This window comes from Nicotiana tabacum, chromosome 24 (genome assembly GCF_000715075.1).
Source record: "Nicotiana tabacum cultivar K326 chromosome 24, ASM71507v2, whole genome shotgun sequence".
NCBI classification, from domain to species: Eukaryota; Viridiplantae; Streptophyta; class Magnoliopsida; order Solanales; family Solanaceae; genus Nicotiana; species Nicotiana tabacum.
The window spans coordinates 41,016,425-41,032,498 of NC_134103.1; the positions used below are offsets into that span (position 1 = coordinate 41,016,425).

Consider the following 16,074-nt stretch of genomic DNA (forward strand, 5'->3'; position numbering starts at 1 on the left):
GGGACAGCTATCACGTACGTCATGGTCGGGCTCGATGCAAACGTCAGTGCATACCCGATCGAGCCGCTGGAAAATCATATCGTTTCTCACCACATCCTTCCCGAGAAACGAGGGGACTATCTGTATATGGTCGAAACTGATTTTGGCCTTCGTACGACTGATCGAGATGGGAACATAATGGACCAAAGAAAGTCTTCATAATATCGAGATGGGATCCGAAGAAGGCACAAACGAGCTTCAAATTTCAGGGACAGGTCAAATACCGAGCTCGAAGTCATTATCGAGCTCGGGTTGGAATCGAATTATGATGAGATGTGATGGAATCGAGCTTGAGGGCCAGAGGCCAACCAATACCGAGCCCAAGTCATTACCGGACCCCGAGTCGGTATCGACCTCAAACCCACATCGAGCTCCAAAATTGAAAACCGACCGATACCGACCAATACCAAGTCCGATCAAGATCGAGCTCATAGAAAAGAGCCGTTGCAGCCGCACTAAGGGAGATAATCTCGGCGGAAATTAGAAAAAAGCTGATTTATCATGGGTTCCCCACTATGTATTTTTAATTATATCTAAAGTAGGATCCTCCAACTATAAAAGAGATGGCTATATTTTTGTAAAGGGGACAAGTTTTGCATACATTGTAACTCAGATATCATACACTCCCATACTGAAAAATTATCATTTTTTAGCTTCATAGATTGATTCATCTTGTTTAATCCATAAATCATCCTCTTTTCAACTTTGCTTATTTTTTATTTTTTACGGTCAATATTCGATATCTCTATTTACTCTTACGATTTGTGTCAAGTTATACTACATACCCTTAGAACTACGTACAAATTCAACTCTATCCATTTTCGGGTAAACATGTATCTAGCCTACACTACATGTAAACATAATAACTAAGTCCACACCTTACATCTTTCAAGGTACATGGATGACACTACTAGACATTGTACCTTTCAATGTACATCAATGTGTTCATACTCTAATACATGTACTAACTTAATATTCTAGTTCATGGACTAATGTAAACAAATGTAAACAAATGGAAAAAAAGTTTATTCCTTACTAAAATCCTAACTTAATCTTTGTTAAATCCTCTAATTTTTCACTCTTCTCTCTCTTCGGAACAACAAAATATTTCATTGTTGCTGGTGTTTCCTTCCTCATATATCTCAATTTCTCTCGTGTTATTCATGTTTCTTTATTAAGTTTTCTCATCAGCCCACATCGAGAGAATACACCTTGAATGCAAAGCTCTAAGAGCTTGTTCCAACCGTACCTGCTGCATTCTTGCTTTTTATTACTTTGACTTTGTCCTCCAAACAATCCAAGAATTTGAATATGGGCAAGATTTCTGACAAAGGTTAATGATTCCATGAGAAAAGTTTAAACTAAGTTCTCTAAAACAACTCTCTCTCTCTATCTCTCTCTCTTTCCCTTTCTCTCTCTCTCTCGTTTTTTTTTTTTTTTTGATTCGAGTTTTAAACCTTGTTCATGCTGGAAAACAATGGTTTGGGTTGGTTTTGGTGGCTAATGGAAAGCCAATACCTTCTGCACTTTTTTTGTTGCAAGAATATAGGAAGAAACTAACAAAGAAATTGACAGATGTTAAGTTGGATTTGAACATAAATAAATTACAACCTTTAGATATGATTTTGAAGTGTTGTCACACTATTAAACAACCATTGAGTATTACTTGAGCAAAAGTAATTTTATAGTGCTTTTTGTTCCGGTTGGCTACCGATTACAAGTTTAATTTTATAGCTAAATTTATCTTCTTTTTATATTTTTATTAAATTTAAAGTTTATTAATATTTTTAATATGTTATCTTGTAGAGTGATTTAGATCAATATTGTTCTTTTACTTATTAAATTTAAAATATTATGAGCCACGTTAGGAAACAGAATACCAAACATAAATAGATAGAAAACAGGGTATTCCAAATGAAAGCTTGGATTTTCATAGTATTATCACCGCTAATGAGAAATTAAAGCTGAGTTAACTTCTTGTTGTGTAACACCATTAGTGACATGAAATTGCTTAAACAACTACGTACCAACAAAGGTTGTGATAGAGTGGTAAGTACTCTTTCATCGTCTTTGTTAGGAAACGCTTTACCCCCAATATGGGACTTTCCGACACAAATCCGGATTTAATCATACCCCAATGTGAGTACGGACACCGGGTGAGAACCAAAAAGTTGGATACTGTAGAAGGTTTTTGCTTGAACTAAAACTAAAGCTTACTAGGTTTGTTCAGTTTTGTAATAAGGCTAAATGGATGACAAGCAGTAGAAAGATAACAAAATTAGAGATTCTTTTTTGTGGATAAACTACACATCTGTTCTGTCTTATATGACATGTTACAACATGTTTGGGCATTATTTTATCAATTTGATTTTTCTGTGTACTAACAATATATAATTTCTACACTTATGTTAAGGAGATCAACAACATTACTATCTATGGCTATCCTAATTTGACAACACAAACATGCAGTAAATAATATGGTACGATATGTTAAAAATAATGTATCTTTATTTTGCACTATTACTGTACATAAGTTAAGTTCAATATTCTATTATAACTTTTCAATTTTGAAGAATTCTAATTTATCTAACTGTTCAACTTTTAAAAGTTAATAACTTCCCAGGTATTATTTTAATATTTCTTTCACAATCATATGTCAAATTAATTTGTTTTAGATTCCTTATCCAATCCAACTTGGAAAGAAAAATCTGTGTCATTTATATGTCAATTTTGGTGTTGAAAAACTAGTGGGCATGCAGATGAACTTGCAGTTCAGAGAACCCATAGCAACCACTCATTAGAAATACAATCAAATCTAGCAGCCAAATCCATTCTCACCCTTAGCTTTTCCACCACCAAACCTATAGATCAAAAAGGGAAAATTAAATCCCAACAGAACCAAAAAAAAAGAGACTATGCATATTGTTCTGTCACAATTCTTCCTCCACCAACTAAGCCTCTCTTTTCTTCCTCTTATTCTTCATTCCATGGCCAAGAACCTACTTGAATAATTGCTTCACTTCGTCTCTTCACAGTTTTTTTTTCCTTCAAATGTTTTCTTCCATTTAAGCCATGACTTCTTCTTACAGTTTATCTAGTATTAGAAACACTACTAAATCAGAAGCCTTGTTAGTAGCTCAAAAATCTTATCTTTTCTATCCAAGACAAAGGCTTTGTGTATTTTCCAATGAAACCCAATTTCCCAAGAAAGATTTTCTTGTACTCAATCCCCAAATTAGTTCTGCCTTTTCATTTTTGAGACTGAAAAATTCCAGCTTTAGACACCCTTTTGCTGCCTTATCATCTTTTGCTGAAGCAGATGGTGATAAAGGTGAGAACTTTGAAGTCAAATCCCACCAAGAACATGCCAATTCTTCTTCTGAGGAAGATGATGACTTGCCTGGAATGGCACAAGCTTTTCACATATCTTCAAGCACAGCTTCTGCCATATCAATATGCATTGCATTAGCTGCACTGATTTTGCCATTTTTCATGAAGTCTTTGGGTCAAGGATTGGCCTTGAAATACAAGATGTTGTCTTATACAACAATCTTGTTTGGTTTTTACATGGCTTGGAATATTGGAGCCAATGATGTGGCAAATGCAATGGGAACTTCAGTTGGTTCAGGGGCATTGAGTCTCAGGCAAGCAGTCATCACAGCAGGGATTCTTGAGTTTGCAGGGGCACTCTTAATGGGAACACATGTTACTAATACAATGCAGAAGGGTATTCTTATGGCTAATGTTTTCCAAGGAAAGGATACTTTACTCTTTGCTGGTCTGCTTTCTTCTTTGGCTGCTGCTGGAACATGGTTGCAGGTGCATTTACATACCATTCCCTTTTTATTCCACAACTAATCCATAGTTCAAAATGTTTACATAACTTGCCTGTTGTACAAGTAGTGGTTGAAAACTAGCTCCATATATGACAAGAGGGGTTGCTCAGATGGTAAGTACCTCCTACCTACAACTTAGGGTCATGGGTTTGAGTCACCAAAGGAACAATAGTTCCAACAAAGAGGATCAAAGGGGGATCTAAGGGGAGGGGCAAAAAAAATTACCTTTACTTTTCATTCTCAAAAACTAGCTCCATATATAAAATATCGGAAATTTTAGGATGAAGGTATTAAATTATATACACCAACGATGCATTGAATATTCACGTCAATGTATAGTAGGTTACTTAAAATTTATTATAGATTATCGATGCATGAACTTAAGTAGAGTTACTTGAATTACTCTTTAGGCGACGTGATTGTGTATATATTTTACATCGTCAGTACATATAACTTAAACAGAGAATGGAATAAGTGACATAAGTGCAGCCTAGTAATTAGTGAAGTCAGAAAAGTCCCGCGAGATCAGGATTCAAACCTAGTAGAGATACAAAAATACTAGGTGATTTCTTTTCATTTGCCTCGGCCTTGACAATACAATTATCCGAAATTTGTGCCGGTGGGGTTAATTGAAGTGTGCCCGAACTGCCTTAAACACCACTGTTATTAAAACTAAAAACAAAATCAGTGACATGAATTGGAAGAAATGGAGTAACAATTTAATCAATTTAGCTTGTGAGAGATTCTAGTAATTTTGGATGTTCCTGATTTCTACAAGGTAGTCCTATACTAGCTTTCTGTTTCTGAATTTTTCAATGAGACAAAAGGAGTTACGAACTAGGATTCTGCAGGCAAACATTGAAAACCCACTGAAATACCTGACCGTCTTGAGTTTCTTGTAATTGGACAAATCTAAGAACAACTTAGGCCAGCAGTTGTTTAGTCGTTGCTCCAATAGTAAACTAAGGAAACATTGTCAAGGATATTACTCCCCTGGAATAATCTGCATATATTATAACTAGGAACACACTTAATATATGTGCTTGACATAACTTTATTTTATATTCTTATGAGAATGGCACAAGTAATTACTTAACAAAGTCTTGTGTTTTGACTATCAATCTAGGTCATTAGCCTAAACTGACAAATAGTAAACGACATTTCAAGCCGTGCCAATTATTTTGTAGATTGCTGAACTTAGAAAAGCCTAAAAGTCATGTAAACTCTCTTGGTTGTTTTCACATGTGTCTTTTCTAGATTGATAAATTGCACATCACGGAAACTACACTCTGAGAAGCTATTGATATGATAAATTCTTGATAGTACACCAGTGGAACTTCAGTCCAAATTGCATGGGAATACACAGGGTACCCTAACACTAAATAGCCCTACTGCATAACGACTCTAATTGCTAAAAATGGCTAATAAGTCTTAGCTGGCACCTCTGTCATCGCTTCATATTTCGTTCAGATGAATCTCCACTATATCACTCTGCATCTATCTGATCTCACACTAGACAGATGAAGCACTGCTGTCCATTTAGCAATTCACCAACTACTCTCATATGAAATTTCTGGTAAAATTTTGTGTTCTTGCTCAGGTTGCATCATATTATGGTTGGCCAGTATCCACTACACATTGTATTGTAGGATCTATGGTTGGTTTTGGTCTTGTTTATGGGGGAACTGGTGCAGTCTTTTGGAGTTCATTGGCAAGGGTAACTTCCTCATGGGTGATCTCACCTTTACTGGGAGCAGCAATGTCCTTTCTCGTGTACAAATGCATCCGGAGGGTATGTTCTTCTGATATGAATACTCCTCAAGCTCTAGTGACCAAGACTTTTTCTATTGCAACTTACAATTCCTAATCCTGGCGTCTTTTACTATTTTTAGTTTGTGTATAGTGCTCGGAACCCAGGACAAGCGGCTGCAGCAGCTGCACCAATTGCTGTGTTTCTTGGTGTCACGGGAATCTCTTTTGTAGCTCTCCCTCTGAGCAAGATTTCAAATCTAGCACTTGGCCAGGCTATAACCTGCGGCGCTATTGGTGCTTTTGTAGTTGACAGGATCATCCGGGGCCAACTAGGTCATCTCCTTGCCAAGTCCAGTTCAGAAGAACCAGAACCAGAATCAGAAACTTTCGACACTAAAAACATTGGATTTCTTTCAGATATTGCAGGACCTAAAGGAACACAACTGAAAATAGTTTATGGTGTGTTTGGCTACATGCAAGTGTTATCAGCCTGCTTCATGTCATTTGCTCATGGTGGAAATGATGTCTCCAATGCAATAGGACCATTGGCTGCAGCATTGTCCATTCTGCAGGGTGGGCTCAGCAGAGCCGATATTGTAATTCCAAATGATGTTCTAGCATGGGGAGGCTTTGGAATTGTGGCAGGGCTAACAATGTGGGGATACAGAGTGATTGCAACTATTGGAAAGAAGATTACAGAATTAACACCCACCAGAGGATTTGCAGCTGAATTTGCAGCCGCGTCTGTGGTTTTGTGTGCGTCCAAGCTGGGGCTACCAATCTCAGGTACGCATACCCTGGTGGGAGCAGTCATGGGTGTCGGTTTTGCCCGAGGACTTAACAGTGTAAGAGCAGAGACAGTGAAGGAGATTGTGACTTCCTGGTTAGTAACAATTCCAGCGGGTGCTACCTTTGCTGTTAGCTACACATGGATATTCACTAAGCTCTTATCATACATACTCTGAGTGTAAATTAACGGATAACGCCACCACTCAAACTTCTTGGATTAATTATAAAATCACACAGATAACCTTTTTTGTCGTGATTTGAGAAATGCAATTTTTGAACCTTGTGGAGGATCCATGATAAAGAGTAGTAGTCCATTCAGTTTAGAAGACGAACAAGCTTTGTTTTCTGCCTAGCACTTTGCCTCCCTATATAAGCTGCTAACTTTTGTGTTGGATTTAAGCAAATGTGATTTTGTTTCTTTGTATTTTACTTCCATATCAGGTTGTTGATCTTAGACATTAAAGTTTGAAACTGTTCTTCACATGCCTGGGACCAGTAGGTCAACATCTAAGTGCCCAATTAACAAGAAATTAAAGTTAAGATCTTGTAGACTGAAGGCACAGGTAGTAAGGGCCATTTACTATGAGCAAAAAGAAAGATGGTCTGAGTTAAAGAATAAAGGGAAGCAGTTGACAGGGAACACAAGAAAATGAGGAGGCAAAGTAACGTCTGAAAGTGTGTGTGTGTGTGTCTGTGTACTTTATCCAAGCAAAGAGATCAGCCTAACTTCGACAAAATGGTTAAGATCTAATGTAAACCGGAAAAATTGTTCCATAACTTTAAAAGATAATAATCCGTTTATTTCTTCTAAAATCAGAGCTGTGTATGTTTTGTGGTATACAACTACATAGCACAATGTTACATGGTACAAAGGTTACTCCTTCCTTGTCTTTCCAGTTTCCAGCTGCTTTCCAGCAGGTAACATTTGTAACTAACACAAATAATGACATCCAAATCTCAAAAAAAAAAATATAATAATTGAGAGATAGCAATGGAAAAGAACAGTCTTGCAAAACTGACCATTATCTCTCCTTAGCTAAAGATAGAGCTTTGCAGTTAAACAGTATGAAAAAATTGACATACCGGGAAAAGATAGATACTCATGGAGAAATCTCCTCTATTGAATTTAGATTAGGTTCCCATCTCGAATCTCTCCACGTTTTTGTTGTTGGGATAGGAGGTACAAATTTCTCCTGTTGCCTTTTCTTCCATAACCAACCGGACCATCTCTCTTTGGAGGCATAGAAGTCCTTTGCATAAGATATAGAGTCCTCTAAACTATGTCCGCTTACATCCACGACTTCTTCGCGGTCCAACTTAGGCTCCTCACTTTCAGTGAAATGTTTTGCTTTATGAGAGTAGTGTTTGCGCTTCAGTTTCTCTACAGTAGTAGAGGGGATTAAAAGGTATTTTGCCCCTGGCATAAGAATATCATCTGCAATGAGAAGAGATTCATGGGGACGATCGAAAAAATCCGACAAAGCAACATGCCTTCCTGGATAGTTCTTTAATAACTGAGCTGCAGAAATGGCACATTCGTACATATCTACCTTCCCACCGGGATGAACTATCCGCACGGTGATATCCTTAAGTTGTAAACTCAGGCTAAATGAATCAGTTTCCTTCAACTTTTTCCTTTTTCCAAATTCTCTGTCTCTATTCTGGCCTAGTCCTGACTTGTTACCACAAAGCTTCAGCATTTCCAGCAACTAGAAGCCCGCCACAACAACTACAAGCATCATAATAGGAGTACAGTTGTGATCAAGATATCTCTATAAACAAGATAAACATATTTTGTGTTCTCTAGGCCAGCCTTTATGAACTTTAACATTATCTCAAATGAACCAAGTGATAACTCCAAAGGCCAAATAGAAAACTATATCCTCCAACAATAATATCTCTTTGGATTCTCCTCAATCGGCAAAACCAAAGTTTTCCATGATACAAGAAGAAGCAAAAAACATCCAAGTTTTGTTGTTTCAAAAATACACAACTTTTGTCTTGTGCCACGTCTGCAAACACATTCTTGTGCTCATATCGTATTCCCAGAGCCCTGATGGCACTTGACGTTCTAGCTTTTTCCTTCTCCCACTAATCCAGTTGTTATGAATAATAAAACAGCCCTTCATCAAACAGGCTTCCTTCACATTGCTTTCTTGCCAAAGATCTTTGTATGCGCCATTCGGAAAGAGGTCTCTGTCCAGGAATTGAACGGTCACATTCGTTTGAGGTTCTAAGCATCTGCTATCATCTATGCGATTGTATCCACCTTCCCCGCACAAAGTATCATAGAAGCTTGGTTGCTCAGAAAGATTTGAGTTTGCTGCATGCTTCACAACCTTCTCAAGAGCAGCAATAGTCGTAACATCCGAATAAGCATAATAGAAACCAGAATTCAGACGTCGAGGTAAGTTTATAGGTCCTGTAATTGAGCCATAAATATTTGTGCACAAATAAAGAGACAAATTAGCTTAATCAAGGGCGGTAACAGTTTATCTTCCAACAGCACAAGCATGTGATAAGCAGATATCTTCCTCCTGAATATGAATCCCACTACTTAACTAGTTGTTCCTTGCACTCAAAATTTCAGCTTTCAACAAAAAAGATAATGTCCTTAAAAGGGAAATACATAAATACCTGTCAACTTGTATTCATCTGATTGTGCCACAAGAACTGCCGGGCCAAATGAGCTAAGCAAGGGAAGTGGATTCTTGAACCAATAAATGTCAACATCGCTCATTAATACATTGTAACCAAGCTTCAGTATCTGCAGAACGATTCTGGACTTAACTTTGGTTACTTTTTGAAAGCATTCAGTTCCAAAATGACAGTTGTCGAAGCTGATCTTGGTTTCAAGATTGGCATACTTGAAGACGGGAAGGCCCTAGCAACACAAGTTCATCTTAGTCTTTTAGTAAGACGGTAAACAGAAAAGAGGGTGACAAAATCTTAACATTCTACGCATGGTGTAGGACATATATTTTTCCACAGAAATTGAGGTGGTCATGATAAATAAGCGAGCTATTACCGAGCTGCACTAATGGATTTCAACCTATCAATCACATATAGTGTGGCGAATATCAGCTAATAAAAAAATAAGTTACCTGCAAGATGGAGAAATCATATATATTATCGTCAAGAGCACAGACCAAAAAGTTAGAGATCTGGAGATGGTTCAGCCTGCAGACCCAACTCATTAGCATCTCTTTGTAACTATACCCAACAACTGCTAGCACAACTGTCTTATTTTTGTCTGCACGAAGTGACAGTAATATATCTAAAGATAAAGGAAGCGAAATTGGCGTCGACACAGTCCAGTAGTCCTCCACAGAGCAGTCATTAGCCCCCTTAGTTGATCTGATAGTATCAACGCATTCCAAAGTTTTCTTCTCTCTTGTTGACTTGGACATAACTTGTTTTCTTAAACTCAATGATCCTTTGTACCTCAAAGGGTAAACAACCATTTTTGCAGAATTTACGAAGAGATAGTCTCCTCCACACTGAAAAAGTCTAAATATGTTAGAGAAGTTCTGTTCATGGAAATATAATGATCCATAAAGCATTGCTAAATTGGAGTTCCCCGTCACTTCCCAAAACCTTTTTCCAGTAGCCAGGCCAAGAAAATCTTCACTTGTGCGATTGAAATCCTGGTCAAGATCATTAAGGTTCAAATTGGATATGGACCAACTAGCATCAAAGACAAATCTGAAATCAGAGAGCAGAGCTTCATTTATAAGCCAGCGGTTATGAAGCCCCTTTCCATATAGAAATGGGGGGAGGACTCCTTTATGCAACGGAAGATCTCCATTGTTCCAAGCTATTAGCATTTTTCCGTCACAAAGGTTCCATTTCCAATCTTGTGAAACGAAATCCTGCAACTAGAGGAACGGCGTACTCAAATTAAGGAGTTTCCTCATCACATATCCTGTCCAAATCATTTCTAAGGTTCCCTTTTAGCCATACCTTTCGGGTCTTCACTCGGCTTCCATCATCTTGAAGCCAATGTTTTCCATCTGCATCCAAGTGAAATGGGAAGTGGGAAACACTTTTTGATGAAGAAAACAGGAGCCAATCATGATCAAGTTTATGAGCATGTTTCATAGTTTGAATGAAGTCTGGCAAGAGAATAGTGTCTGGATCAATCACTATAGAAACATCTGAAGAGGATGCTTTTGACCTTGCAACTATGGAATGAAAAAATGGTGTGCCTAGGAACCTAAAAGACAAAGATGTAAGAGTAACAATTCAAACTTTCCTGATCAATTGAAGCCTAAAACTGAAAAAGAGTAATGCAAGTTTGCCATAGGACCCCATATTATAGTCGTAATTTTTTCACAAAGTGATTATCTTATGGATCCTCTTTTAAAGCTCTTCCATTAAGGTTCTCTTAAGTAACCGTTTAGATGCATTTGTTTTATCCATAGACAATGTGTAAGCTTAAATCCTGATATTAAGGGCGAAAATACCAACTTGGACCATTTGTCCATTTGTCAGACAAGTGACTTAACCAACTACAGTGGCTATATTCCATTTCTCAGTGAATGTCTAATGGTTGTGTTATCTATAAACATGTCCGGCCACTCTTGTTTTCCTCCTCTCTTCGGTCCACTTAGAGATATAAATATCATTTCAAAATCAAGCTCGTTTAGAAATTGCTATTTTTAGCATCACGAAATTCAAGTGTCAGCCTATACCAGAGATTTTATGCAGCCAAATACTGCATACAGTATACATCCACTCTTCTTACCGCTTACTAGCCAGACGCACTCCGTACACGGGGTACGCCATTTTTATGCAGGATTGACTGATTATAGTCTTTACAACTGTAAAGTTCATAAACGAGAAAAAACGTACGATCACAGAACTTATCCATTGTGATAATAAAGTTAAAGAAACTATATTTGCCTTATTAAAATAATTGAACTTAAAAACTATTTTTTTGTCTCAATAGAGTAACTGAACTCTACTCATAAGAGTAAACTCACTAAACTTTATCCATTAAAACAACAAAACACGCCCATCAAGGTGACTTTACCTTTTACAGTTATCGCGGTAAAGTTCAATTAGGATACGAAAAACACCAAAACTAGTTGCAAAAATGAGACTAACTAAGAAATAAAAGTAAAATTTTCATACGTGAAATCGATGTTGGGATCAACTGAGACGCGGGGACTAAATAATTCAGCAAAGGAGAAAACAGAAGGTTGTTGGCTGAACAGAACAACAGTAATGTCTGGTGATAAGCCAAGCCAAGATCGAACAGCAAGAGCCTGCCTTTCCCCAATGGAACCCACAAAAGGCCTTGGCGCTGTAAATATGGTAATAGTTGGACCATCCAAAAGTATCTGACCTTTAAAAGAAAATGGCAATGGCATAAGTTGAGTAGCATAAAAAGAGATACCAATTAAGATAAACCCCCATAGCCAAATCAACCACATCCCAAGTTGCTTTGCCTGTAAATCCCCACCAAAAGAGAAAGAAAAATTCAATATTGGTTGAGAATAAAGAATACAATAGCATATTAAATGCATAAAGCTAAAATCTTTGTTGAAATGGAAAAAATAATTAATGATGATTGATGCTAAAGTACATTATAGCATCATTAAATGTAAATACAGTTGAAAACTTTGTTGAAGAGGAAAAAGTAATCAATAATTTTATTGATGCTAAAGAACATTAATAGCATTGTAAATGCAGAAAGTTGAGAACTTTGTTGCAGTGGGCAGAAAACGAAAAACAAAATCTTGATTAAGGATAAAGAACAAAATAGCATAGTAAATACATAAAGGTGAACTTATTCTTCAATGGAAAAAAATTCGATGTTGATTTGGTGAAGTGGAAAAAGAATCAATGTTGATTGATAAAAAAAGAACATAATAGTAGATGAAAGGTATGTAGAAATGAACCTTGTTGTTGTAGAGAAATGGGAAGATAATAGATTGAAAGAAGTTCATTGTTGTTAGTGATAAGAATAAGGGATTAGAGATTTTCATGATCTTGGGTTTTATGGAACTTTAACGGATGAAAAAGAAAAGTGAAAAGGCAGCCACTTTGCACAGCAGCAACGCCGTGGGAAAAGCATGGGAGTAGAAGAGGAGCTAAAGGCATGTGAGTGTGTTAGGCAGCCGTACGTAGGTTTCAAGGGTCAATGAATGTGTCACTTTTTTCTTCACTAAATTAATGGGTGAGTGCAGATGCAACTATGAACTGGAAATGGAACTAACTGCCCAATCTGCAATAGTCAAACATTTTGTATTACTAGGGGCGTGGCAGCACCCCTTTCAAGTTTTTTTAAAGATTTGAACCCTAAGTTTTAATTCTTCAAAATTACTCAGTGTTAATTAGGCTAATTCTCATTATGAAATACTCAGAATCAACCCCAAAGTAATTATAAATACGATTTGGTCCAACAAATAATTATTGCAAAGTTGCTAAAATGGAAAAAATTCAGCTGCCTCCCTATTGCTCCTTCTTCCTCAACTGCTAGTTCCATGCTGTAAAAATTGCTTAGATTCAGTAGTTGTGCTCACATTTCTTCCTTGTTTAGTCCCCCGAAGCTCCTTCTATTCATCCTCTTCATCTTGCTCGGATATCGATCTTCATTTTATTCCGGAAAACTCTATTAAACTGTTTTTTGAGTACATTTGCTTGGGTATTAATCGCAATAGATATATTCAACCATATTTTCGTCTGGTAAGTAATGAAATCTCTTGTTGCTTTGCAATTGGAAGCATATATATGATATTCTAGTTCTTCAGATTTAATTGACCATTCTTTATTTATTATAAATAATTATTTTACTAACTTCAGTCTGCTAGGCTTATTAAGACTTGGTTGGGGCTATTCTTAGTTTATTATAGACAATTTATTAGTATTTGTTAGCCTTAGTCTAGTTGGTATGGAGGACGTTATAGTAACAGGTAAAGAGTATTTGGGTGAATGGATGTAGACTTCAAATTGTTGGATTTGGCATCCAAGGACAAAGGTGAAGGCACCAATTGTATATTCAACGGCAATATACCTGTAAACAGTTGGTTGAAAGTGGTCAGTTGAAAATTGAAATGCTGGTCGAGCGACGTGTCGATTAGTTATACGATTAGTGAAGCGCCTACAAGGGAAAAAGTATTTGCTTCATTCATAAAAACTTAGTAATAATATTCGTTTGTATCTTCTTGATATTGCTATTAGTAGTCTAGGCCGATTCTAAGAATAACAGTGGCTGAGAGTTTCATCCCGAGTTCAAATGCCGCAGCGGCAATAGAAGCATTATCACTATCGATCACCACTATCATCATTCAACAGGGGATGATTTTGGAGAATCTATGATTTATGAATAATTGTCAAAAAAATGATGACGAGGCTATCGAGCAGTCGGCCGCTATTTTCAGCAAATTTATTCTGCTACAACCCAGCCCAGTCACAGTCTTGATGAATCAAGTTTTCTTCGTGGGTAAACTATCATGATTATGGAGGCGTTTATAAATGCATTGATGCTACTTTTCTTGAAAAAACAATCCTCGACCATATAAATGGAGATATAAATGCTCAATATAATTTGCCAATAAATATGGCCACAAGAGGACTACATGCGCAATTACGTTGTCACAACATGGAGAGTGATTTTTTCTTCAAGCGCTTGTCTTTGTAATAATCTGCTACTGTGATGCTGTTTGTTCTGCTTTTCTGAAAAAAAAATTCAATCTGTGTTATTGTGAACTTATATGCTAATTCCTTGTGATGTTTTTTCCTTCAATCCATTAGTATATATTTATAATCAAGTTTCTGGATTAATAATTCTGTGACGTGTCTCTATTATGTTAGCAATTTGCACGTTGTGTTTGGTTTATAAAATTTCGTAAAATCAATGTGTATACGGTCAAAACCAGGTTCGCCTCTTGTGCGACTAATCGAGACTGAAAAATAGTAGGTTAAAGTTCAACCTCGAATTATATCAAACCGAGGTGCGAACCTATATCGTTAAACTCGAGACTATGTCATCGAACAAAATCGAGATCAGACGAGATCGAGGGAAATTTACCAAGCCGAATAATAGAAGGATGAAATATCCGCAATTGGTTGTAGATCACGGCGGAAATCTCGGCACGTATCAAGGATAGGCCGATTGATTAGCAAATCATGAGATTTCTTACCTTGTATAGAATTGTATCAAGAGTAGGACTCTCCTACTATATAAAGGGGGTTTGATCATTTGTAACAAAGAACACATTACGCAACATAAAGCAATATACTGTCATTTTCTAGCTTTTATCATCTTATTATTATGTTCATACATCAGTTGAGACATCTCTCGGATCAAAGGTGATCGAACTCGAGGGCCAAGGCTGTTCAATTTGATAAACAGTTTGGCATAAGGCTGCTCGATTCGTGTGGTTTGCATTAATTCTTTTATCGTCAATTTCAATTTTAATCTGTTTCCTTAATTTGTATCAAGTTATATCACGTATCCTTAAAATCGCGTATAAATTTAATTATTATCCGATTTTTAGGATAAACAGTTTGGCGCCCACCGTGGGGCTAAAGATAGTGATTACCTGGTACAAACTTTCATAACACCCACTATTTTACACTTGTTCTTTGGAGTATCTTTGATTCCATGACCAAAATATTGAACTCTCAGTCAACACCCCTACACGCAGACAATGATTTCAATCACCACGACGAAAATTATAACATAGCACCAGGGAACGACGTACCTCCAGTTGGCCTCGATGGAGTTCCGGTTGTAGATCCAATTGACGTCAGCTCGCATGTAGCCATCAATGCAAATTTGGCCATCGATCCCGAGAGCAGCATCCATAGAGACATTCGATCAGCCGCTCAAAGCATACGTGGCGGCGAAGAGGGCGGGATCAGCCTGCAGGTGATCTTCGAAATGTTGCAGGCTCAACAAGCAGCGATAGCCCAGCTCCAAAACCAGAATCACCCACCGAGCAGGATCGAGCCCGAGCCGTCCCAGGAATTTGTCCATAGGGTCGAATCGGTTTCAAGGAAATCGAACTAGAAGGAATCGGGGCCGATCCTGTAATCATGAAGATGCCCGAAGAACTAACAAAACGAGTTGAGTCGGGGAAAAAGAAGATCGAGGCTAACGACAAGATGGTGAAAACTTATAAATCCAGGGTCGATCAAATCCCGGAGGCACCTTTAATATTTAAGGGTCTGGATTCCAAATAGTTTGTGCAAAAACCCTTCCCCCCGAGCACGGCTCCCAAACCGATTCCCAAGAAGTTCTGCATGCCCGAGATTCCTAAATACAATGGAACGACCGACCCAAACGAGCATATCACCTCTTAAACATGTGCTATCAAAGGGAATGATCTAGAGGATGACGAGATCGAATCTGTCTTGCTAAAGAAATTTGGGGAAGCCCTGTCAAAGGGAGCTATGATATGGTACTACAATTTACCACCTAACTCTATTAATTCATTTGCTATGCTTGCAGATTCTTTTGTAAAGGCACATGCTGGGGCCATTAAGGTCAAAACCAAGAAGTCTGACCTTTTCAAGGTAAGGCAGAAGGACAACAAAATGCTCAGAGAATTCGTGTCTCGATTCCAAATGGAACGAATGGATCTTTCACCGGTCGCCAATGATTGGGTTGTTCAACCTTTCACCCAAGGACTCAATGTTCGAAGTT

The 16,074-nt window shown here is 37.5% G+C and overlaps 2 protein-coding genes across 7 annotated transcripts; one reads left to right on the plus strand and one right to left on the minus strand.

Annotated features, from left to right (window-relative positions):
- The first annotated feature begins 2,773 nt into the window (after positions 1 to 2,773).
- On the plus strand, positions 2,774 to 6,840 carry LOC107768048 (inorganic phosphate transporter 2-1, chloroplastic). The gene is made up of 3 exons (XM_016587159.2): positions 2,774 to 3,858; positions 5,476 to 5,667; positions 5,768 to 6,840. The coding sequence occupies exons 1-3, from the start codon at positions 3,112 to 3,114 to the stop codon at positions 6,590 to 6,592; spliced, it is 1,764 nt and encodes a 587-aa protein (XP_016442645.1). The 5' UTR covers positions 2,774 to 3,111; the 3' UTR covers positions 6,593 to 6,840.
- LOC107768047 (beta-arabinofuranosyltransferase RAY1) lies at positions 6,220 to 12,698 on the minus strand. 6 transcript variants are annotated; one of them, XM_016587155.2, is made up of 6 exons: positions 12,323 to 12,698; positions 11,553 to 11,869; positions 10,380 to 10,632; positions 9,521 to 10,288; positions 9,054 to 9,300; positions 6,220 to 8,838 (listed from the first exon to the last, which is right to left on the minus strand). In XM_016587155.2, exons 1-6 carry the CDS (start codon positions 12,407 to 12,409, stop codon positions 8,396 to 8,398), a joined length of 2,115 nt encoding a protein of 704 aa, XP_016442641.1. In that variant the 5' UTR covers positions 12,410 to 12,698; the 3' UTR covers positions 6,220 to 8,395. The 6 variants fall into 6 exon arrangements, with proteins under 6 accessions (XP_016442641.1, XP_016442640.1, XP_016442642.1 ...); XM_016587154.2 differs by having other exon boundaries at positions 9,521 to 10,294; positions 12,323 to 12,697; XM_016587156.2 differs by having other exon boundaries at positions 9,521 to 10,294; positions 10,380 to 10,531; positions 11,553 to 11,766; positions 12,323 to 12,695.
- Positions 12,699 to 16,074: the final 3,376 nt, after the last annotated feature.

Bases quoted from the DNA above. Each gene is read 5' to 3' on its own strand.
- LOC107768047 (XM_016587154.2), bottom strand. From the start codon at position 12,409: ATGAAAATCTCTAATCCCTTATTCTTATCACTAACAACAATGAACTTC. The intron at 11,870-12,322 runs GTTCATTTCTAC...GGGGATTTACAG, and splicing joins CATTTCTCTACAACAACAAG to GCAAAGCAACTTGGGATGTG. The intron at 10,633-11,552 runs GTATGAAAATTT...TTTGTCTTTTAG, and splicing joins GATCCCAACATCGATTTCAC to GTTCCTAGGCACACCATTTT.
- LOC107768048 (XM_016587159.2), top strand. From the start codon at position 3,112: ATGACTTCTTCTTACAGTTTATCTAGTATTAGAAACACTACTAAATCA. The intron at 3,859-5,475 runs GTGCATTTACAT...GTTCTTGCTCAG, and splicing joins CTGCTGGAACATGGTTGCAG to GTTGCATCATATTATGGTTG. The intron at 5,668-5,767 runs GTATGTTCTTCT...TACTATTTTTAG, and splicing joins TGTACAAATGCATCCGGAGG to TTTGTGTATAGTGCTCGGAA.